General features: G+C 38.7%; 1 protein-coding gene and 1 long non-coding RNA gene across 4 annotated transcripts; one reads left to right on the top strand and one right to left on the bottom strand.

Moving 5' to 3' along the window:
• Positions 1–1778: 1778 nt before the first annotated feature.
• LOC122652721 lies at positions 1779–14028 on the bottom strand. The gene is made up of 3 exons (XR_006331636.1): positions 13941–14028; positions 5718–5722; positions 1779–1791 (listed from the first exon to the last, which is right to left on the bottom strand). It is a non-coding gene; the product is annotated as an uncharacterized LOC122652721 (long non-coding RNA).
• LOC122652720 (TSET complex member tstD) lies at positions 6949–23011 on the top strand. Of its 3 annotated transcripts, XR_006331635.1 has the most exons (6): positions 6949–7104; positions 15685–15798; positions 20876–20955; positions 21158–21282; positions 22634–22773; positions 22804–23011. XR_006331635.1 is itself a non-coding variant. In XM_043846545.1 (5 exons), exons 1-5 carry the CDS (start codon positions 7052–7054, stop codon positions 22703–22705), a joined length of 444 nt encoding a protein of 147 aa, XP_043702480.1. In that variant the 5' UTR covers positions 6949–7051; the 3' UTR covers positions 22706–23011. The 3 variants fall into 3 exon arrangements, 2 of the variants coding, with proteins under 2 accessions (XP_043702480.1, XP_043702479.1); XM_043846545.1 differs by having other exon boundaries at positions 21158–21277; positions 22629–23011; XM_043846544.1 differs by having other exon boundaries at positions 22634–23011.
• The last annotated feature ends 1741 nt before the right edge of the window (positions 23012–24752 follow it).

The following is a 24752-nucleotide window of genomic DNA, read 5'->3' as shown; positions in this document are numbered from 1 at the left end:
AATCAGACCAATGGGGCACAGGTCTTCTATGCGCTTACAGCCATATCTCTTCCAGCAATGCGCTTGGCCTCTAGCATTGTCAGTCGCTATAGGCTATAGCTATTGAGAGTGACCTTTACTGATGGGTTTGTGAAGATTCAAAGTTGTTAGAGGTAGGTTTGCAAATTTTAAGATAAGTTAAAAAATATAATCATGTGGTCCTGACCTCGGTACAATGGTAAAGTTGCTCTATTATGACCTAAAGGTCGCAGGTTCGAGTTGAAAAATAACTTTCATTGAGGATCCATCCATTTACGAATTTCAACCCTATTTAACCTACCACATTGAAAAACTAAGTATCCATATATCATGTGGTGGGTGAGCCACCCACGAGCCATGAACCCTAACTTGTCGTGAGTGATATAAAGAAGAAAAGGCAAAAAATAAAACTAGGGAAAATTTTGTAACTGATATGGTTGGAATATAAAACAACTGAAAGCTTTTGCTTCTTCCAAAATATAGGGAAAGAAATTTTTTTCTAGCGGCAGGTCTGGAGGGTACCTCTAAAGGATTAAAATCCTTTGCAATTTCTTGGTTGCCGAGTGTGGTGCAGTTTGTGGTTGAGAGGTCGACACCTGGCAGGTATGACATCCAACAGTCTAGGGTCAATTAAGTCAATTTTTTTCTCTTTCTTCTCAAGCTCGACACGGTTGGATGTTGTGCCTGCTAGATGTCGAGTTCTTTGCACCGCACTTCACTTTTAAGGAATTGGAGAGGATTTGTTTCCATCTCTAAACTAACACCATGTTTTTCCATATGGAATAGTGATGTGGCAATTTCAAGCTCAGATTCAATCAAATATCGTCTTGTGTATTTGCATATTCTCTTGTGTTTTCAATCGTCCATTTCCATAAAGAAAATGTTTTATTTTTACTCGAGTTTTTTTATAGAAATTTGACTTGTGAGTAAGAAACCTTGGGATCTATTAAACAAAAAATTCCAATTCTATCCAATAGACGGACGTAAAGTGACCATGTATAATTACCATCATTGCCCCTACTTAATGTAAGATGGTAGATTGGTAGTATACATACATGAAAACCAAATCCTTTTTTTTTTTTTAAATCATTTTATACGCAAACTCTCTTGTTAATACTATGCAAATTTTGTACAAAAAAATTAGTAGAAACTACTACAATTATCATAATAAGCTTATGTTATCATAGAGTTCCTTAACATATATGGGTTCCACTATTAATAAAGTCTTGACTGAGTTTGTTGACTTCTTTATGACTATTTTTTTGTTGGCTTCTTACCCTACTTTGATTTGATATAGGATTTGGTTTACTTGTAACTCAATGGAAGTGAGCTACATGGAGAATAGCATCACAAAATGTAACCCTTGTTCTACAACTACCAATTTGTTTTTAGCCCTACACAATTAAGAATGATCAAATACAAGTTTCATGAACCAAAGCTCTTGTCTAAATCAATCCTTGTCCGTTAATTAATTGGTTGGAGGTTAATCATTATGTTTATACATAAAAGGGGAAGTAAGTGAATAAATCTTTTAGTGGTAAAACAAAACAAGTTAGACCAAGTTTCTCTTCACCCGCTGCTTTTATTGCAGTTTCGCGAAAGGGGGGGGGGACTTCGTATAATAAGGCTGTTGAAAGATTATGACCATCAATTGATAGAGAATCTCATCTTCATCGTCGGTGAAATAGAAACTTTCTTCAAATTGACAAGATTATTAAGAAAAAAAAATAGTAATAAGTAACTATAAAGGATGATAAGTACTAATAATTTTCCCTTTTTCACTTCATTTTGGGAAAAATGTTGTGATACAACCCAACCCAACTTTGGGTTTTATTTTTTAGCCCAAGCCCAACCCTAGGCCCAAACAGAACACAAAAAAGCCTAACTCTTTTTTTTGGGGGGGGGGGGAAGGGGGTGAGGGTGTGGGTGGGTTGGGCTGGAGTGCTGGACTGTTCGGATAAACCAGCCAAGTACCCACGGCCCATCCCTATATGGTCCTTGAAAGAGGATGTATAGGCCAACCCCAATTCCATATGAAACATCTAATAAGTAGGTTAAATCTCTTAAGATGTCTCAGAAGTCGCTTGAAAAGAATCCAAGATTTAAAAATGGAAATAACCTTTGGCATTTGTTGCTAAACTAAAACAAATTAATTTTTAAAATAGAGAAAACAAAATGTAGGAAGTCTCTTTCAGAAAGTGGTGAATAAATTGTAACCTTCTTCTAATTGCCCCTTGTCTTGTTATCAAACGTTATTTAATGCAGGTGTAAACAAGGGATTGAGCTCCTCTCCAGGGAGCTCAGCACGCCCAGGGGGCATCCGGCCATTGGGCTGTGCTGCACACATCCTTAGGCATGCTACTAGATGTGTGCTGCACGACCCAACGGTTGGATGCCCCTTGAGCACTCCCTGGGTGCAGGGCTCCTTGGAGAGGAGCCGAAGCCGGATACGTAAACAAGGGTTTTCAAACTTCACCAAATAAAAACCAAGGGTTTTGAAAAAGTTGAAATTCATTTATTGCATCTGTTGATGCAGTTTTTATATGAGATGACAGGATTCACCCTTATTGGAAGAAAAAGTACATTGTACTATGAGGAGGGAAAAGTAAGTTTACAATCTTGTTTTAATCGATCTATTGGTTACAACAAGATTTTCTCTTTAGATTATGGGTTTGGGTTTTTTAAATTTTATGTGTTCCTTCCAAGAAAAAGATCCTCTCCAACCACCCATCCAATGGTGAGGAGGACTTGGACACACATCCCCAAGTGTTGGGATATATGTTCAAGTCCTCCTAGCCATTGGATGGATCGTTGGAGAGGAGTTGGACACCCAAGTAATTGAAGAGGATCCGGATCCGTTCTTTCCATGGATGACTGATGCCTTTCTATCATAATTCACAATGTAAATTTATTTTTTTGGGGGGGATGGGGGTGGGGAGGGAAGGGAGGGCGGGTATGATCTTGGTGATGCTCCTTTGTACCAAAATACATAAGATGCTATAAAGCTTTTAATTATTTCTACCAAAAAAAAAAGCTTTTAATTATCTTATTAATTTCATGAAAGCAAATGACTAATTAGATAGAGTAAATGTGATCTCATCGTCTTTCCCAAGCATATATCCCATGTTTAAGATCCATTTTAATGCATCAACAAACTCCAAGAACCCTGTTGCTATCGGCTTAATTTCTCAAATTATAATAGTTGACCAATTAATTTTAAGGCTAAATTAATTGGTGAAGCCTTAATTATTAAAGTGGAAGTTTAAATCAACTAGAGAAGCTAGCAACACAAAGGTAACCCTCAACTTAAATGAAAAAGAAATCAAAGGAGGAGAGACATTTCAATTTAAGGTCATCATTGATGGCATTAACAAAAAAGCGACAACTCCATGGAAGATCGTCAACATAATCAAAGATATTCATTGCATGATAGTAGCAAAAGTAGGTAATTTCATGTTTCCATGCACCTTAATTATAGGAAGTTAATATTAAAATCTCAAACATTTAAACCCCTTTCTTCGTCTTATAATTATCATATTGTAGTTGTTGGGGTTGTTGTATCCCTAGATGATGCTTTTCAATCGTTCTATATTATTTGTGTGTTCTTTTTTCGGATCAGGATCGTCTCCAAGGAGCAAGGAACGCCTAGGGTGCTGTCAGCCGTTGGGTTGTGCCGTACACATCCCTAAGCATGCGTTGAGATGTGTGCAGCACAGCTCAACCGCTGGATGCCCCCTAGTAGCACCTTGGGCGCACGCCTCCCTGGAGACAAGCTAAGTTCTCTTTTTCCTACTTGAAAAAGAAAAATATTAATGTCTCAAATGTTTATGATTATTATAATTTTCGTAAGACTGGATTACCACTAATTATACATTCAAAAAAGAATAAGAGATTGAGTTCCATATCCGGCCGTGTAGCGTATGCTAACGCATCTTGTGTCTTTCTTCGCCTCCTATAGAGGGCAAATATGTTATTTCATAAGAGGAAGGAGAGAGCTAGACATGGGGAGGCACTCGCGTACACTATGCTGCCAAGCAATGTTCTTTCTCCCTATGAATAAATAGTGGGGAGGGGTAAAACAGCCATTTAATATGCTCTCTCTGGTTCCATATAGATTTATTCATTTAAAATTTTCATTTTCATCTTTATGGAGGAAATTGGGATAGGACTAAGCTTAGCATTAAACTAACAAGGGGCACGTGAATTTGTAAGGCATGTTGATAATTTACTTAGGCTTTGTTTATTTCAGCGTAAAATACTTGGTAAAACTAATTTTACAATAAAATTATATTTTTCACTGTTTGTTTTGTAATTTGGAAAATGTTTTTTAGAGGAAAATTTTACCGAACAATCCATGTTTTTCAGAAAAAACAATTGTAAATTTTACCTCAAATTTATAGGGAAAATTTTCCTCGCATATCAGGATTTGCTCAAAACACACTCAAGAGTTGTCGAGTCCGTCCTCTCTCTCTCTCTCTCACTTCTAAACTCCCTCAACGAGGCCACATCGTGTGTTTGGCTGTTTGCAAGAATTTCTCCTACTTCAGGTTCCAACTCTTCAATAGCGAACCTTCGAATCCGAAGTCTCATAATTCTCAAAGCTTCTTTTTTGCAGATGTTGCTCCAGTATACAATGAAGAAACCTTTACACCAGTTGCTCAAACGACTATTGTTCGTTTATGGATTGCAATAGCATCTGTTTGTAACTAGTCACTTCATCAACTAGATGCTATGAATGTCTTCAATAGAGAGCTTCAAGAAGAGGTATTCATGAAACCTCCTTCCAGTTATTCTCATCCGTTGCATATGATGTGTCTTCATCGTCAAGCTCTTTTATGGTTTTAAACTAGATCCAAGTGTATGGTTTGAAAAATTCAGTTCTACTATTTTCACTCTTGGTTTCCTCGAGCTCATATGATTCAACCTCTTAATTTATTCAACAAACTAGCCAGAGCATTGTGTTATTACTTTTATGTAAATGACATGATTATTATTACTAATGATTCCAAGGGTATTCAAACTCTTAAAACTTTTCTTCATTGTCAATTTGAGATGAAAATTTTGTAGTAGTCTCAGATATTTCTTGGGTAGTGTAACCACTCTGATATATGTTTGTTATATAATTTCATAAGCTAAGTATGTCCTTATCTACTCTCTAAAGCTGGACTTTTCGATTATAAAGCTAGTTGAAACTCTACTAAAACTCAATGTCAGGCTTCGTCTCATTGATGGAGAGTCTCTTCCTGATTCTGAAATCTATCGCACACTGGTGGGTAGTTTAGTTTATCTCATGGTCACTCAGACTAATATCACATATGTTATTGAAATTGCCAGACAATTCATTGATGCCCTCGGTTTATCCATTTTATTATTGCGCTTCATAATCTTCGGTACATAATGGGCACATTGTTCAAAGGGGTTCTTCTCCTAACCTCCTAATCTCTTGAGTTTCAAGCATATTTTGATGCCAAGAAAAAGTTGCTCTGATTGGATTGGCATGGCCGTGCCCCTTTGTTGTTTGAGGCTCGACCTCTGACTTTGCTTGCCTCTACTTTTCATGTCAAGCATACAAGTGGGCTGATGATGTTACAAATTGATTGTCTGCTATAAGCTTTTGTATGTTTTTAAGAGGTTGCTTGTCTATTGGAGTAGCAAAAACATTTTATGTTTCACTCCAATAGTGAAGTTGAGTATTGTACCCTTACTGATACTACATTTGAGATTATCTGACTATATATGTCAGCTTCTTCACGATATGAGTGTCTCTTTAACTACTCTAACTACACTCCTTTATGACAATAAAAGTATTGTTCAATTAAGTTACAATAAAGTATTCTATGGAAGAAAAAAAAACAACAAAGCCTATCAAAATTGACTATCATTTTGTTCGTCGCCATTTTTGTCATGAAACACTTCTTTTGCCACACATCACCTTCAAATATCAATTGGCTGATCTTCGTACAAAGACTCATATTTCTGTGTGTCCTTGGTTTCTTATATCAAAACTTCAAATGGTTTCTCATCCACCATCTTATATAGTATATTTTGTTTCATTGTATAAGCCTATTTAGGTTCAAACATGGCATATATCCACGGTCCAAAGTATCAATATAAGATCAATCCTATAAGTCGAAGCATATCAATATTGCTAGTACTCGATATCGATACAATACTGATAATATAGTGCCGGTATTGTACAAGAGAGAATAAAGTGATCCAAAAAACCAACGTATCGATATTTTGAGTGGGCTAAACAGTTCAGTCAAGGCTGATACCGAACCGAATCGGTCAAAATCGATTTGGATTGATAAAAAAATTACCAAAATCCAAGTTTTATTGGATCGGACTTGGATCCATAAAAAATATTAATAAAATACTAAAAATCGATTCGGATCAAGCAAAAAAATTAAAAAATTAATCAAAATCCCCAAAAAAATGACAAGTATTGGTCATGATCAATACCAATCCGAACCGGGATTACGAACCTTGCCAAATCCAGCCAAGTTGACCGATCCAAGAAAACCTTGCCAGATCGATCATGGACACATGATCGATATTGATCCGAACCAAGATTACGAACCACGGTTGGGAGTTGGGACTCACTTCCCCATAGTCAACAATTAATCGAGGTTACTAGTCTTGGACCGGACTCTACACGTGTAAGCCATCCTCACGGTGTGTTTGTCTACGTAGACAACTTGGTAAAATACCCCAAGGGGTCAGCTTAGTTGGCAAAAGACCAACTCCTCAAATAAGAGGTCATGAGTTCAAACCACCTTGGGGCCTATTCCCCCCCAAAAAAAGAATTTGGCGAAATCACCAAATCGGTCTAGCTCTGTCCAGCCGGCCCCAAAAAAATGGTTATTATGTCATCACGAAACAAACAAAAACGGACCACGATATGGATGGGTCATAAGGTTGGATAAGGGCGTAATTGTTATATCGTTTGAAGGCATTTGGTAATAACAGACGAATCTGACGGAGTAAAGATCTCTCAGAAACGCAGAGAGCGATCGCAGAGGGGAAAGCGAAGATGCTGCTCGCAGTTCTCTTCTCCAATTCGGAAGGCAACATTCTCGTCGAACGGTACACAAGATCGTCTCTTTCTATTTCAGTGATCTGTCTTTGTTCTTCTGTTAAAACAATTGTTTAATTCTGTTGGGTACAGATGATGAGTTATGGTTTTCAAAGCAATTTATTTATGGAATAAAAGTAGTTATTTTTATGCCTTTCTCCGATTGAGTAATTATGTCGAACGTCTGGTGGCAGTTACTCTGGTAATCTCTCAATCATTATGGATTGGTTTTGCTGCGTTATGCACTTATTTCTCTAACAGTTTTGGAGTATTTGTGTGTGGAGAAGTCTGAACCTTCCTCAGCTTAATCCCACTGATGAACGATGTAATGTCTTTGACCCAATGAAACATGGTAATGAAGCATCTTGGCCCCATAGTAGAACCCTTTTCACTGATGGATTGGGATTAAGATCTGTCTAGATTCAGATTTATTGTGTTGGAGGCATTGTGATTCACTGTTGAAATGAAACATGCTTGTGCAAAAACTGATCAGTGTTTTACAGAGGGAGATGGGGAGAAGTGGAAAAAATGTTGAGCAATGTGATATTGACTTATGGGTGGTGTTAAATCTGTTGCTTGTGGTTGATAAAACTTTTGAAATGGAATTGGTTATACTTAAAATAACTAGTGAAATATATTATTTTGTGCGTCCACCTTATTCACTGCTAATAGATTGATTGGGAACACAGTGGAAAATAAATTTAATTTTCTAATTCCATTAGATCTACTAGCATGAAAGAGGGAGAACAGTTACTTTGAGTACCACAATTGAAGCACCTCCTCTGGAACTTTTTCCTTCCATGATCTAGCAACTCAGGGACATAGCAATGTACGAGACAACGCATGCACAAACACAGTAGGAGATTATCTCCCACAAACACTCGTAGGGTGGGGAAGCGCCTCTTGGCGTGGTGGCTGCCAGTTGCAGTAGAACGCTGGCTTAAGTCCAAGGGAGAGGTCTCTTGTTCGACTCTCCCCCCTCCCCCTCCAATCGAATGTTTGACATCCTGTCATTCCCCTCTTGCCCCCCCTCTCACCCTACCCCCTAGCCACCCTTTATGAGTTGGGATGCCACCCCATGATCACCCTCTTGGGCTGCCATCCTAGTGACCTAGGGTCCTCAACAAGAATGACCCAAAAAAAAACACTCCTAGGGTTCACAACTCTAATTCTCACAATATAGAAGAAGTAAGAAAAGTGTGGTGATTTTGCGTAGGGCTGTAAATGAATAGCCGAAATCCGTTTCCGTATCCGTGTCCGTATCTGTTTAGCACTATCCGAATCCGTCCGAAAGCTAAACGGATGCGGATATGGATAGACTATAGCTATCCGAAAAGCTATATTTACATGTAAACGGATAAAATATCCAATCCGTATCCGTTTAGCACTATCCGAATCCGTCCGATAGCTAATCGGATGTGGATGTGGATGCGGATATAGCACTATCCGAGCCGAATCCGATCCGTTTACAGCCCTAATTTTGGGTAGTGAAACCCTAATCGCAGAAGGGAGTGAAGATGAGAGAGGAGAGGTCGATGGAGAGGAGAAAGAAGCTTGGCAGCATGGGCGATCACCCCTCCCTCCACACGACCGTATTAATTAGAAGCTACAAAGTAGTTTCCTAATTTGATGCTACCTCTTTTCTTTCTCTCTTTCTAAATTAGATAATGCTATGTAGAATTTCGTAGTCCCCAAAAAAAGGGAAGAGGTAGTGATGCAGTTAAGTCACTTATAGGGCTTATTTTAGTGGGTATATTCCTTGGGATGGGTTATGTATGTATTGGGCCTTTGATTCTATGTGTTTAATTTGTAATTGGCTAATTTAATTAGCCTAAAATATGGGTAAAAAGTAGTAAAACGGGATTTACTTCATTAGTTTAGTTAGAGTCCTATTTTGAGCCTTTTTTCTTTATAATTTCACTTTCCTAGTCAATTTAGGATACCTTACTAGTTAAGGATTGGGTTAGGCCTTTCCTTTTAATGTCTAAGTCTATTTTTGAGTCTTCTATATAAGTTTGTAAGGGAGGCCAGCATTGTACACAAATTTGATTAATGAAATATTGGTTTGAGCCTTTGTGAAAATCCTGAGATAGGACATTCCCTTCCCCCATCCCCTTACATCAGTTCTTGATTTCAAACCCTTGTTTCAGTCAAATTGAGTTCAAGAGTGCTACAAACTTCTAGGATTTCTTTCAACTGATTGTCACATCGATTTCTTGAAGATTACTACATCAAGATCATTGCTGCCAGGGTACATCTCCATCAACCGAATTAGTAGGAGCAATCCAAACATCGATCTAGGAGAATCTAGGGTTGTCTCAAAATCCTAATTGCTGCTCGATCTCAGTTCTCTTGTTCTGATTGGTTTCTTTTATTGGGGAGTTCAACTTAATTCTTCAAGAGATTATTCAATTTCAATTGCAGCTCCAACATGTCACTGATTTGAAGGATTCTATTATTTACTTCTCTTGTTTACTTGTGGTTACCAATTTGAGATCTTCTCATTCTCCTCCCACCAATTGAGATCCCATTGTTCTCTTTCTTGTTCTCTGAGGGTTTTCTATTTGATCCCGCCTGGGATTAGATCTATTCAGGTTCTAGTCTTACATTACATAGGATCCCAATGGGAATACTACCTTAAATATATTCTTGGATTTGGATAACATCTTTAGTTCCCAATTAAATTATTTACCAACAGATACATCTCAGGCAAATATGACTCACATATTTACAATACACGTAACATAGTTGTCCAGGCGCCTGAGACGCCTTGGTCGCCTAATTGGTGTTGCCTTGAATTTGGACCCTGTCCAACGCCTTGGATCGTCGAGACACTGTGACCATAGTTGTCACGGCATCTCGGCAACCCAAGGCATTGGAGAGGGTCCAAATCCAAGGCGACACCAACTAAGCTGTCAAGGTGTCCAAGGCGCCCAAGGCTACCAAGGCGCTTGGATGCCTAGGCGACACCTTGACAACTATGACACGTAATAGACCTTAGGGCATGGAATAATTACTGTCGCGACTCTAGTCCGTCGCAATTCCATGTATAGAGAATCTGAATCGTTGATTGGACCACAAAACATTTCCAAAACACTTACAATATAAATATTATACTAATTAATATTTTTCAAAACTTTTTGTAAACAATTTAGAAAACATGTTACCAGATCTGGATTTCATCCAATCATGTACATATAATCTCTCTTTGGTATTCTCCCAGAGGGAAGTAGATTCGTTGTTGAGCATCTCTTTCATTCACTTACAGTCCGTGAGGCATCAACCGTTGGTACACTAAAACCCATAATGCCTAACTGCAACGATAAAGACCTTTCAAATCAAGGGACCAATAGTAAGCTACTAATGATAATCTTGTTCCTTAATCAACTAACGGTAGTCTATTCAAGATTCCCATATGATTCAGTTTAATGTACACACACATGTACACTCACACTTGTGTTTGCAATCTCCATTCCGAAGAACACACAGCGTGATGACCATATGAATAGAATGTCCAATTCTATCCCTAGCTGTGAACAGTTTTTAGGTTAAGACCTATGGACAACCGCAGCCCATTAATATCATGCAAACTTAAATGATATTAAACAAGTTAATAATTGATTTGATGGACACACTTCCAACAACTGCCAAGTTGCATGGGGAGCAGCATAGCTGGCTTGCTTGAAAGGGGTACAACCACACATAGTGAGTTAATTATGTGGAAACATTTGCCCAGATGCAAAGATGAAATCTGTCTTTCTCTTGTTTAAAATTATTCAAAGTGAAGAATGTGCTTCATGTTGATTTAGATGAAGAAGTCTGTATGAGAATAGTTCTTGGGTTCAAATTTTCTTCAACTAGTGGAGTAATGTACAAATTGAAGATGAATTATGGGGTTGAAGCTGCCCTCACCAAGGGCCTTGTTTGACAGTTTTTGTAAGGCAATATATATATGGTTACTAGCTAAATCAAGCAAGCTCACATAATTTATCAAACACAATAATGGTTCTTATTGCGTAGAATAATGAAATTATTGTGATTGTGAATGACTACAAAGAAATGAAATTGTAAGAAGCTCATCCAGCAAGGGAATTTGAGGTTAAGGAGTTGGCAGCATTTAAATACTTCTTGGGACTGAATGTTAGACTGAAGAATGATTTTTTTTATCTTACTAAGTTAGTAGATGCCTATTTTTTCTTTGATAAGGAGGATGGTCTGTTACAAACCACTATTCACGCCAATTAGGCAAAATCATATATTTAGTGAAGGCATTGGACATTTTTTGGTTAATTCTAGAGATATTGTAGACTTCTTAGAAGGCTTATCTATCTCGTACACATTTCTTTAGACATCTCATTTGCAGCATGTTTGGTGAGCAAAATTTATTCATTTAATCGATATCTCTCACCTTGGGGCGATATTCCCTTCCAAGTTTCTGAGGTCATCCTGAGAAGTCTTCTGTTTAGTTGACATGGTCATATGGTTGGACCAATTACCAACAGAAGAAGGATCTACCTCAGGGCCTAACGGCTTGCACGCTTCTGTTTAGTGGTGCAGTTTTGTAATGGCTTGCACCCTTAGATCAGTGTCAGATTGGCTTATAGGCGACTGCCTGCGATGGATGACGTCATACAGGTAGCATATCAGTCATTTAAGGGTGTGAATTGCAAATCAAAACAGTTTACCGAAACCGAACCAAACTGTTTAAACCGAAACCACTAAACCGTTTACTAATCAGTTCAGTGTTGATTTTAAAAAGTGAATTTGTTTATTAAATGGTGTGGTGTGGTTTTTGAACCGGTTAAAACTGGTACGCTATTGAACTGATTATACATACTAAATCGATACTTGTTGAATAAAGGGTGGATTTACAGCATGTAAATTAATTTAAATTGTTTTTATTTCTTAAGTCCAAATTTGGGCATAGATGCCGTGTGGTTCATGCCCAAGCATCAGTTTTTTTCTAGTGGGCATAAAAAATAGGTTCTTGACTTCTTTCCCAATTGGGCAGAACTATTAACTCGAACTGATAACAGAACCATTGACTTGAGCTGATATTAAACCGATAATAATCAATAAGAATAATTTAACTGGTAAAAATTGTTTAACCGGAACCATTTATTAATTAGTTACGATTTGGGATATTGGATAGACGGTTTGGTTCTGGTTTCTACCCTTCATATCTTGAATCGAATCAAAACCAAACCAGTTAATCGGAACTGAACAAATTAACACCCTTAGTATCAGGTAGAGTAGAGTCTGAAGAAGCCTTACAATCGAAGGAGCTTTATAGACACCTTCTCTAAGGGTGATAGTGTGAGTAATTTCCTTCTCAACGGAAGAAGTCATTCAGCAAGCCACAGATCAGCGGTTCTTCTATGGTATCTTCGTGGCCAAACCTCACATACTCTACCTCGTTTCTGACAGACCTACTCTAAAGCCAAGGGTTGAGATACAATGCTTTATGTGCAAGGGGTATGGGCATTTTTCCGCTCAGTGTCCTAATCATCTGGTCACCTTTGCTGATGAGGACCCTCTCATGGCCATTGCTTCGGAAGAGCAACAGAAGAACAAGATAGTTTATCTGCAAGCAGAGCGTGAACCTAGTGAAGGTAGCAGTAGCAACAATGATGGAGAACAACAACCTTTCTATGTTCTTTGTCCTCTTTTGGCTACACAAAATCTCGAAGGAGGATGGTTGGAATTATTGTAGCATTTTTTCAGACCAAGATGAAATGCAATGACAGCTTGTACTCTATGGTGATTGCCAGTGGTAGTTGGAGGTCCATCTGCGAAGATTATGTTCCATCCAAATATGGTTAATGGCAGCACCAAAGGCAAGTTTTCCGATGATATCACAAATAGATTTCCCTGCAAAGGTCATGTCTACTCAAATCAATTCTTTCACAAGGGGGAGGATTCTTCTATTAATTGACTAATATTTACTCAGGACTCTCTTCTAGGCATTGGAGGAGAAGGGGCAAGAGAAGAATTGGTGTTTCGGCATCTTCAGTACTATTCCAGCATAAGCAACAAGAGGGAGAAACCTGAATCTGGCGGTGGATGAGGTTCGCCTGCGTAGGGAGGCAGTTGGATAAAGCAAACCAAACAATGAAGCTTGTGGCGTGGGATATGGTTTTTGAACCAAACACTCTTTCGCCAAGGAGACAAAGGGCCTTTAAATCTTACAAATTCCCAGGCTGAGGAGGAGCTGAAGAGCCCAGTAGCTGATGGAAGCCAAACAACATCACCCCTACCTCTCGGACAAAATGGGAGAGAAGGTAGGGCATTCCAGATGTATGTCAAAGGTGGAGAGGAGAATGTTGGGGAGGGGGGGGGGGGCAGTGACCATTGAGATGGTAGCAACTAGGGACTCCCTGCAAATGCTTGAGTAGATAGCTCTCGCACCCACAACTGAGGAGAGGACACCCATTGGATGCCAATTGTCAAGCCAGGGTGAAGTAGAAATACCATCATCAATCCTGGAGGAGTAGCCCCAAGAGCAATAGGTCCAATTTTCAGAATCCCGTGCCTACTCCAAGAGGCATCAAAGGAGGGTGGGGGACTGTCCAAAGAGAGTCCTTTCTAAGCAGAGTAGAGTAGATCCAATCAACCCAAATACTGTCTTTCTTAGCCACAATTTTCCAAATCAGCTTGAGGATGCTAGCTGTGTTTGCATCTTTGATCCTACGGAAGCCAAGACCCCTCTCATTCTTAATCAGACAAACAGTAGCCCAGCTAGTTGGATGGAGAAATCTAACTGATTCAGCCCCTTTCCAAAGAAAAACATACATGAGAGATTCCATTGCCTTGATAGTAGAAATGTAGAATGAGGCAACCCAAATACAAAAAAGGTGTACCCAGTACACGAGGCTCCTGCCACTACAGCGTCTGGGGAGGGTCATAATGTACGCAGCCTTACCCCCACTTCGCGAAGAGGCAACCCAACCACACCGGACTGATAAATGTAAGAAGGTTGGAGCACTGATCTAATTAGTTCTAGATGACCTGCATAAGATAGGAGCTTGCCTTTACAAAATTGAAGCCTCTTGTGAATAAGATACAACATCAGAGTACAATGGTGACCAGTCAATCTAGTTGTAATCAGGGGTAGCTGGGAGGCGGCCAAGGGAGAAACCAGTCAATGCAAAAAAGATGGGCTTTGGTTTCATCAGGGACCCTTGCTAAGATGTGTAAGGAAGACATAGTGGACTCAATAGAGAGGGGGTCAGCTTTTTTTTTGAAAATCATTAGATCATCTGCAAAGGCTAAGTGGGTTAGCAGTAGTGCCTTGCATTTGGGGATGAGGGAGATGAGGTGCTGATCCATATTGGATTTGATGCTTCTAGAGAGGACTTCAAGGGCCAAAGAGAAAATGAAAGGGGAGAAGGGACAGCCTTGACGAATACCAATAGAGGAGACAAAATAGCTGGCCGGGCTACCAATGATCAACACTAAGAAACTAGGGGAGGAGTTACAAGAGTGAATAGACGAAAACAGGGGGAAGGACATCCTGAGTAAGACTTTAGAGATGAAGTCCCACTTGAGGGGAATCAAAGGCTTTGTGGATATCAATCTTCATAAGGGCAGCAAGAGAATGTGATTTCCTGTCGAAACCTCTAACAATCTCATTACAAAGGAGGATATTATCTACAATACTCCTACCACCAATGAAAGCAGATTGGTTGGCACTAACCAGAGAATCAACAACCAGCTGAAGACGATTGACAAGGACTTTGGTGATGAACTTGTACAGGAGGTTGCACAGAGAGATGGGTTTGAAGTGAGACATCAAAGAAACTCCTTTCTTAGGGATGAGACAAAGAAAGGTGTGATTGACCCCTTTAATTTGGCTATGGTCAAAGAAGAAGCTTTTAATGGCCTTGATGAGATCAACTTTGATAATGTCCCAGCAAGAAGAGAAGAAACCATACTGAAGCCATCAGGGCCAGGGGCTCTAATAGCCTTGTGGGAAAGGACCGCAGCCAAAATCTCATCATCAGTCAGGATGGCTTGGAGAGATACAATTAGGTGACTAGGGATGAACTTGGTTAGCAGCCCCTCCTGGATGGGGTCCGAGTCTGGAGAGATGGGAGGGCGGAATATCTTAGTGAAGTAGGCAACAGCCTCAGACTTTAGTGGCTTCAACACTCTGGAGGGAAGAGCCATTTCTAGCAACAAGCATGGTATAAGCCTTTATAGTAGGGAGGGGGATCCCACGATGTCGTTCGCTTTATTTTTTTCCTACTAACTACTAAGTCTAGGCTGTCTAGCACATCTCTTTCTTGCCCCAAACCAAAAATAATTGCTATCACCTTAATGATATCGCCAACTTGATTTGACCTGCTGGTTTGAATGAAAAGACTGACCTTGCTTCTTTCTCCTTTTTCAATTTCCAGTCCGGGTTTGTTTAGTAGCCTTTGATATTTGCTGCATAAATACTTAAATAAAGAGGTTGAACTGTCTTCGAGCTGCCTTTTATTTGGTATGATGGATTAGAGAAACTTTGTTTGGTTAACTTATGCTGGAATGAACACCGGTTGCCAACTCTGATTTTCTCCTTCATAATAGCTCAGTATGTCACATTGCAGTTTTCATGGAGTTCCAGCTGAGGAGCGTCTGCATTGGAGATCTTTCTTAGTCAAGCTGGGAGCAGATAATCTTAAAGGTGCCAAAAATGAAGAACTCTTTGTTGCTTCACACAAGTACGTAAATATCTTTCATAATTGGAAACTTCCTTTTGTTGGATCTTTTGGTGCCTTATATTGTTGGTGAGGATTTAAAGTCGGTGGGGACTTGACAATATCATCATGTATGGACAACTAGTGCTATTTCTATGACTAATATGGAGTCTGTTATCCAAAGTATATGAGTAATAGATGCAAAGAGGCCCAAGGATATACTATTATTAGCTATCTCATATAACAATATATCATTGTGCCTGTTTCCATCTGTTATTCATATACTTCAGATATCAGACTGCATAATCTAGTATCAGAGCCTAATCTGGCTATGGATACCTTTGCTCTCAAGACTGGAGTTCATTTGCCAAATGAAAAGATTTCGTCTTCTATTCATAGGTGAAGGGCAGAATGAGAATCTTGTCTCGCAGTCCGTTGTAAAGATGTTGTCTAAGACGGATGGGATCATTGTTGGATATGGTGTGATGTTTTCATCAAAATTTTCAGTTTCTTCCTACTTTGATGATGTTAGATGTCATGTATTTTCGTTCTTCAAAACATGTCATTATTGAGATGTTGAATTATAGAGGTATAATCCCACATTGGTTAGTTTATGCAACAATGAAGTCCTTGGTGCCTTCATATAGTCAAGGAGCTCTCTCCACCTAATGCCTTAAGGTTTTGGGTTGGACGCTCCAACATGGTATCAAAGCCTAGGTCCATTTATTATCCTCCCTAAGTCGTTTATCCATGTGAAGAGTCAGGTATGCCAAAGCTACACGTGAGGGGGCGTGTTGAGATGTTGGGAGTTAGAGGTAAAGTCCGACGTCGGTCAGTTCGAGTTCTTGGTATATTCATATACTCGAGGAGCTTTCTCCACCTAATGCTTCAAGGTTTTGGGTTGGACTCCGATAGTCATCATAGTTGGTTAATCATGGATGGAAGAAAGAAAGGCTGCCCTACATCAGACTACCACCAGTACAACACTATGACCAACACCCCTTCCACTGCCACGGTGCCACAACCATTGGTCCACCATAGCACATAACTGTTGTCAGCTTACCACCAATACGACCACCATCGTCTCTATCACTATTGCACTTGTCCACCACCACCATTGCTGTGAGTCTACCACGTTCTTCGGACCATGCAACGTCAATTGTATTTGAGTTTACCTCGTCGACTCTGGTCCCCCAACCTCCTCTCTTGGCTTGGCAGCTATTCAGTGGGCTGTCCTGCATACTTGGAGCCAAGAGTACGTTGCTTTCCTTGCTTTTTGGTCAGTGATACAAGTTTGGTTAATATAGAGAAGTTGTTACTTTTGAATTTGAAAAGGGTTCAACCACAACTGCTCTAGCCGTGTTGCATAAGAAGGAAACACTGAACAACTTACTTACAGAGGGATGAATAAAAATTTCCGGCATCCGCCGCCAACTCGACGTCATCGTCACCTGCAAGATACGGCCACAAAGTCGTATCGCGCAACGTACTCAAGCATGTGAAGAAATTTGTTTCACCTGTATACCATAAATTAAGTACATCTTGGATATGCTTGTAGAGCATACCATCATAGATCAACAAATTCTTGAATCTGCATGATAGTCATAAAAAATCTGCTTATTAATCTGGACTCGCCTGGTATCAAGCCTAATGCAGGCTGAGATCGAACAACCAATCTAATGGGCCCAATCAAGAGATCTAGAGCTGAACTTAATCGAACAGCAGAGCAGAAGATCTGTTGGATTTCTTTGGACAGATCTGACCTTAGATCTGATGGTTAAAAATAATGGGAAAAAAAAAATCTAGATCTGATGATAGAAGATTACAGTGATTAGTGGATGAACTTTTGATGAAAATAAAAAATTATGATAGTAAAATTTTGAGGAGTCAGTGGAACAAACAAGGGGAAATAAAATACAGCATCAATTAACATTGGAGGGAAGAGAAAAGTATGAGATAAAAGTGGGGATCGATGGGAAGAAATATAAGGGAGAAAAGAACAGAGAAAGGAAATTATGGGGGAAGAAAAGTACGAGATAAAAGAGGAGAGGGGGAAAAACCAGCAAAGGCAAATGACAACAATATTCAAAACTGATCCCTTAATCCAAATCAACATAAATCGTGGGGGTGTTTACATATATATAGAAAACTGAAAATATATAAACTTCCTAAGAATTAGGACTCTTGAGATTTCCTAAACTAACTCAGACTAACTAGTCTCCAAACCATCTAACGACACCAACATGGGACCCACCAAACCTTATCCCTCTACTAAATCCTGTACATTAAATCCCAATTTTTAGGCTTATAAAAGAGGCCCATTACATTAATAAACCCAAAATAACAAACTCAGGGCCATATTATTAGAGTTTATGTAATCAAAGTTTGAGGTCTCGATATCTCAGCTGGTTCTGGTCAGCCAAAAAACCGAGTTGTGTCGGTAACTCGGAAAGATCTCGGCTGAGTTGGTGCATTTTTTATGTTAAATATCGGCACTTGGTTTCGGTGGCAATAAGACCTAATTACGTCATGAAACTTGCAGGACAGCCTATTTTAGGCCCTATAAACATGGTGGAACCCTTGGTTTTTTAAAAATCACACCCAAAATGGTAGTTTGACTTACGACCCTAGGTTGGTAGTGTACTCTTCAAGTAGAACAACTTAAATAAGCAATAGGAATGAAAAGACATCAAATTATGAACCATTTCAAAAATCATATATCTAACATTGTTTGTTATGTAGAGTCAAATATATTTTGAGTCAACATTTAACAATACAATCCAACAACTACCAAGTGCCAAGTCACCCCTATCCCTATATGCCCATCCTAATATTGAACGAGTGTTGGGCAGAAAATCTCCTCTAAATGCTGTTCTTGAGCATCAAATCCAAGTATTCCAAGCTTTTTTGGTTAGATTTAGAGCAAACAAGTGTCTTAGAGCTGTTTTCTTCACAAACTGGTGAAACCAATCAAGTTTACCGAGAATAGATTGAAATTTTGACCGAGAAAAATCGAAACATGGTATTTATATAACCAACTTTGTGACATTTCGGTGAGATACCGAAATTTTGGCCAAGAAAATATATTCTTCTTATTTCACACCCTATCTCAACTCGACCCTTGTCGAAACCAAAACAATTGCAAAGATCTTGGCCTCACGAAACCTTGAACCATGTATGTAATTAGGTTACTTTAGGTATTTTGTTTTTTCCTTATTTTCTTGTATTGTGCTTTGTCCCTTTTACCTCCCTAGGCTACCTTATGTTAGCATGGGGATATATATGTAATTTCCATATAATATTAGCAAGTGAATGAATATAGAGGAGGGGGATCATTTCTCTCTCCAAGTCATTACTGCCAACCTTCTCCTATTCTTCTTCTCCTCCTACCTCATTCTCATCTTCCTTCTCTTGTCCGCTTCAATTACTTAAGTTTCAACTTGGTATCAGAGCCTCAGGTTCTGATTTGAGAGTTGCACTACAAGTTCGCTTCCTTTCTAGGGTTCCAAAGAGGTTCCAAGGAAGAGGCTGCCATGTGAAAACTTTAAAGATATCATGATATGAGCCTTTGATGAAGACTATAGAAGCACCCAGAGAGGTTCCTATGAGTTGATTTGGTTGTTGGGAGCTCAAATCAAAGAGGAACAAAGCAGGGGAAATTACCGCCAGCTCTGGGGTTCAGTCGATTTTGTTTCGTATGAGTCCTTGTCTCCCTCTTTCCATGCCTTTGTGTCCTTGTCCTCTGTTTCTATTCCACAGACTTGGCAAGAGGCGATTGCAGATGTTAGATGGAAAGGGGCTATTGTTGAAGAAATGCAAGCTCTCAAGAAAAGTTGTACATGGGATCTTGTTACACTTCCTCCACAGAAGAAGTCTGTAGGATGCAAATGGGTCTTTGTGGTAAAGCAGAAGGCTGATGGTATGGTTGACTGCTTTATAGCATGACTAGTTGCTCGTGGATTTACCCAAACCTATGGGATAGATTACTTGGAGACTTTTGCCCGTTGTTTATTCTCCAGCTTTAGAGGGGGGTGTTAGAGTTTATGTAATAAGGGTATTTTAGGTATTTTAGGTATTTCCTTATTTTTCTTGTATTGTGCATTGTCCCTTTTACCTCCCTAGGCTGCCTTATGCTAGCATGGGAGCATATATGTAATTTTCCATATAATATTTAGCAAGTGAACGAATATAGGGAAGAGGGATAATTTCTCACCAAGTCATTATCGCCAACCTTCTCTTCCTACCTCTCATTCTCATCTTCTTCATTCTTCTCTTTTCCTCTTCAACTACTTTAAGTTTCAACTCATAGAACCCAACCATGGGCCAAAATAAAGTATTCCAAGGCCCAATTGGACACCCTTAACTGCATCAAGGCCACTCCTTGTATGGGTTGTTAGTCAAAAGTTTTACCAACTAGACAATCCAAACTACCTGTGGTTGAAGTTCTTTCTAACCCCTTTGTCTATTTACCTGTCCGGACTCTTTTCACTTGATCGGATAGACTATTTGGTGCAATTTTATGTTTTTGCTCATCCAAGAGTTAGTAGAGATGGTCTGACTCACACTCCAAGAAGGCTACAGTACCATGACGACACAATCATATATATATAGGAGTGTCATTCTATGGTTAAAATTTTGACTGAAACCCCCTGAAACTAGGTTTTTTTTTTTGCAGTCTGAATGTAACCTGATTTGCTTCCACTATAATACCCCCCCCACCCAACAAACAAAAAAAAAAGAAGACTGAAACCACCGTAATGATGTTGATCCTTACTGGCGTCAGGCCTGAAATCAAACTTTAATACCTTGGGTTTCTTCCTTGTTTTTTGTTGCTTTCTTAATAAAAGCACCATTGAAACAAATAGCCTGGGTTTTCCTCGTAGAAGTAGTTTTGTGCCATAGAGCATAACCATAAGTGGTGATTGGAAAACCAATCTATAAAAATGTAGCTCAATTAACCCACTATACATGTTCATATGACCTGAAAACAATTGTAGTGGGGTTCTTATCTGAGAAATTTCAATTGTTTCTGCAACTGTCACTTGACTGCAATCTATATTTGTTGTCAGACCTCTAGTCCTGTTTTTTTTTTTTTTTTCAGGTCAGTTTATATTGTTTACACGGTGCTTGGAGATGTCTGCATCTATGTTGTTGGCAAGGACGAGTATGATGAGCTTGCTTGTAAGTATTTGTGTTTACAAAGGGAGGAAGCTTGCGTACCTGCTGGTGTCAGAAACATAGGACATTTGTGGGTTGGGTTGTGGGAGAAGTGAGACATGATCACAGTGACTACTTCTCCCTGCCCGTAGGAAAGTATTCCTCTCTGTTGGTAAGAAATGTTTGGTATCACTTTTTGTCTTGATCTTTCTTTGTTGCTCTCCAGTGGCAGAGGCACTCTTGGTTATAACCTCATCTGTTAAGGATGTTTGTGGAAAACCTCCAACTGAGCGCCTGTTTCTCGACAAGTACGGAAGGATATGCTTGTGTCTGGATGAAATTGTTTGGACGGTAAGGACTTGTATAACATTATTTTCAGATCAAAATAAGTCCCCCCCCCCCACCCACACACACACACACAAAGGTAATTCTGTGGCACAGTTATGCCATCTAATCTCAAACAAATTACTGTCCTGATGGCTTTGGGCCTGATTGAATGAAACTCCAATTCATAAGAAGAAATAGATGGTGTTTCATCCCATACCACACATCACTAACATACAAACTGCTTGTTTGTAGGCTACCTCTGTCAGTGGCTGTAGCCCACAAGTCAAAAGTAATATTTTTAGCTAACCCACCCAAACTATCTCTCGATTTTTACGTATCAAGATGATGCATCAATTAATCAATTTTTAATGGGTGAGCCAAGCATACAGTGGAATGCATGTATCACCAGATTGGTGCTCAGCATTTGACATTTTAATTGATAGCAGAAAACAAAATAGATTAGTGGTTTAGTCTAATAACTTGTTATTGTTCAAATCTTGGATTTCTTTTGCATAAATATGTTAACTGAGAATGTCTATCCTTCGAAATTTTCCTTGTGTAATGGAATTGTGTTATCCTTTCACATATTGGGGGCAGGTTCTCTACCCAGCCAAACCGGCACCCCATGTTGTGCCTCATAGCACATTGGATAAGACTGGAATGTTTTAGGCAGTGAGACCTGAAGGTCTCCTGTTCACATGTCAAGTTTCAACCCAAACGGAGTTTGCCTGGTGGCAAAACAAAGCATTGAAAGATTCAAGATTACCCTTGAAAAAATCTTTGGCTACGTTTGGTTGCAAGGGAAATTAAAGGGTAGAGAAGTGAATTTTTTCAAACATAAAAAAAATAAAATAAACTTTTGTAATCATTGCCCCATGTGATTGTATAAACTACTTCAATTTCTTACCATATTTAGTGATGATATATTTTACATTTAATTTTTATTTTACTTTTTTAAACCAATGGGAATTGGATGCAAAATAAAGTGAAATTTAATGTCCACAAATATGGAATGATTTGGAGTTAGTGATATAGTCACATGGGGTAATGGTTACTAAAGTTTCATTTTTAAGTTTGAAAATTTCATGTCCCTTCCCTTTTGTTCCCCTTGCAACCAAACCAAGCCTCAAGTATGGAAGGGGGTGCATGGACATAGATGGGAGGTTATATGCTTGAATTTGAATCTGAAATTTGTTATTTGGCAAATTTATTATACCATTACTGAGATATCTATATGGTTGAAATTGTGCATCACCTTCAAAGTTGCAGAAATTTGGGTGCTGGTGTAGGGATACACTCTATGCCCACTGTTATAGAGAAACTTTCACATACCTCAATCATTCTCATACCTCTTGTCCTTTCTTTTGTTGTGAAGGGATTACTGGAGAACACGGAGAAAGATAGAATCAAAAGACTGATAAGGTTAAAGCCACCTACAGAGATCTGAGAAAGCTTCTTTCCATCTATCTACTGCTGACAACATCAAGTTTGTAGCATGTAACACATTCCTCGCATTTCTGTGCATTCCTTATCCGATAACAAAGCTTTGTATATTTATACTGTGCTGCTGTTCTATTAAATAGCAATCACTATAAATTCTCTGTTGCTGATGAATATCTTTTAGCCTTGGATCTGTAAGATTTTTTCCTGATGATTTAATTACATGTGCTTGATTTGGACCCATGCTTTGGAATTGTTGTATTCTATTCTTAGGACCTAATGATATGAAGATTTAGTGAGTTCCACTACAAGTGTAAAGTACATTTTTCTATCAGATGTTTTTTCTGTGATCAGTAGCAATCCATAGGATAGGCAAGTAACACCCTTAAACCTGATGACATCTACCTGGGCTGGAACCATTGTATAAGCCCCTCATTGAATACAACTTTGTCATCAAACCACAAATTTGCATCCATTCTCAATTTCTGGAAAAAAAGTTGAACCTAGATTGACATTCTAGGAGGGCATTCCCTGTTTATTACTGAAGTTTTATGATATGGTCATTCTAACTGTTGGATAGATGGGGGTGTTGCTTGGATTGGCCACATCAAAGTTACTGGTATATCTCAACTGCTTAGTCCACCATATATAAGGTTTTTCCCATGTGGCCTAAGTAACTGATGATATGGAATGGCTTCCATGGATTTTGGCCGATCCCAACTAAATTGATAGGGTTAGGAATCTACAGGATGATTCTGATTCTAATCCAATCCAAATCAAAATCGGCGGGATCGACCCAGATACTGATTTTGTGTTTTTCAACCCTTACTTTTTCCTAGAATGTGGATCTAGGTCCCAGCAACCTCAATGTTGGCCTTGAAATATCATTTTAAGATTAGTGACCGGTTTTAAAAGCAAGAGGGAGAGCCTTAAAAACAAAGGTCATTTTGCTGTTAAGTAGGTGACCAAATTTTATATTTGGCATATCAATGGAGTTTCCATTGGTCCTTCTTTCCAACCGTTGACATAATCAACTGCTACTGCCATGTGGCAAAATTAACTATCAAAATACCAATGGCTCTATTAGTTCCTGGAACTTCTCTACAGATATTGAAGGATCGAGTTTCTCTTATTCTCGTCATGGTCGGTGAAGAGAGAGACTGTTTTCCAAAATTAAATCTCAACAGTGGTGGATTGAAGACTTGGGTAGTTGGGCGGGCAAGCATGGGAATTCAATGATAGAACAAATAAGCATATAACGTTATAACTTGTAATAGAATTTTTTTTTTAAAGCAATGTTGTAATAGATTTAGGAAGGCTATGAGGCGAGGCAAACATTTGTTTTTTGGGTGAAATGAAGATATAAAAATCCAATCCTCTGCCGCAAAGCAGGGTGTGCGAATGAGAGACGAAAACCAAACCGTTAATGTATTTCGGTTTTGGTTCGGTGTGATTTTGATTTTTTTTGATTTTTTAATATCGGATTAATACCGATTTAGATCAGTTTAATTCGAGCTTAAATCATAATGAAATCGGAAAGATTCAATAAAAACACTTAAAATCATTTTCTTAAGTCAAACAAGTAAACAACCAAGAATAAGGAAATTGATTTGATATGTTCATGTTGTAATTGGAACACGAATGAATTACAAGGAGAAGATAACTAATATTGAAATCAATGGATAAATAGAATTTATAACAAAATCATTGTTTATCATTATAAGGTGACGATAACTAATATTGAATTCATTGGATTAAAAGATAACTAAAATTGAAATCTAAAATGAACCTAACTATCAAATCATTCATTTAAATGTCCAATTAATTTCGTATAGTGAACAAGGAGATCAATGGAAGCATTGTTACATATCAATTTTCAGATTCATAATCTCATATTCATTGATGTATTTTTATTTTTTTTGTGGTGAATAGAAATTCATTACCAAAAGAGAAACCCCAAAAGGGAAACAAAGAAAAAATACAAGGAAAAACACATTCTTCGTAGGAAGTGTGAGGGTGTGAGGGGGTGAGGGGGCGGAAAGGAGAGGCCTCAA

Source organism: Telopea speciosissima, chromosome 2 (assembly GCF_018873765.1).
Source record: "Telopea speciosissima isolate NSW1024214 ecotype Mountain lineage chromosome 2, Tspe_v1, whole genome shotgun sequence".
Lineage (NCBI taxonomy): Eukaryota > Viridiplantae > Streptophyta > Magnoliopsida > Proteales > Proteaceae > Telopea > Telopea speciosissima.
The sequence above is the reverse complement of the archived record's forward strand: the minus strand, read 5'-3'. Positions and strand labels throughout refer to the sequence as shown.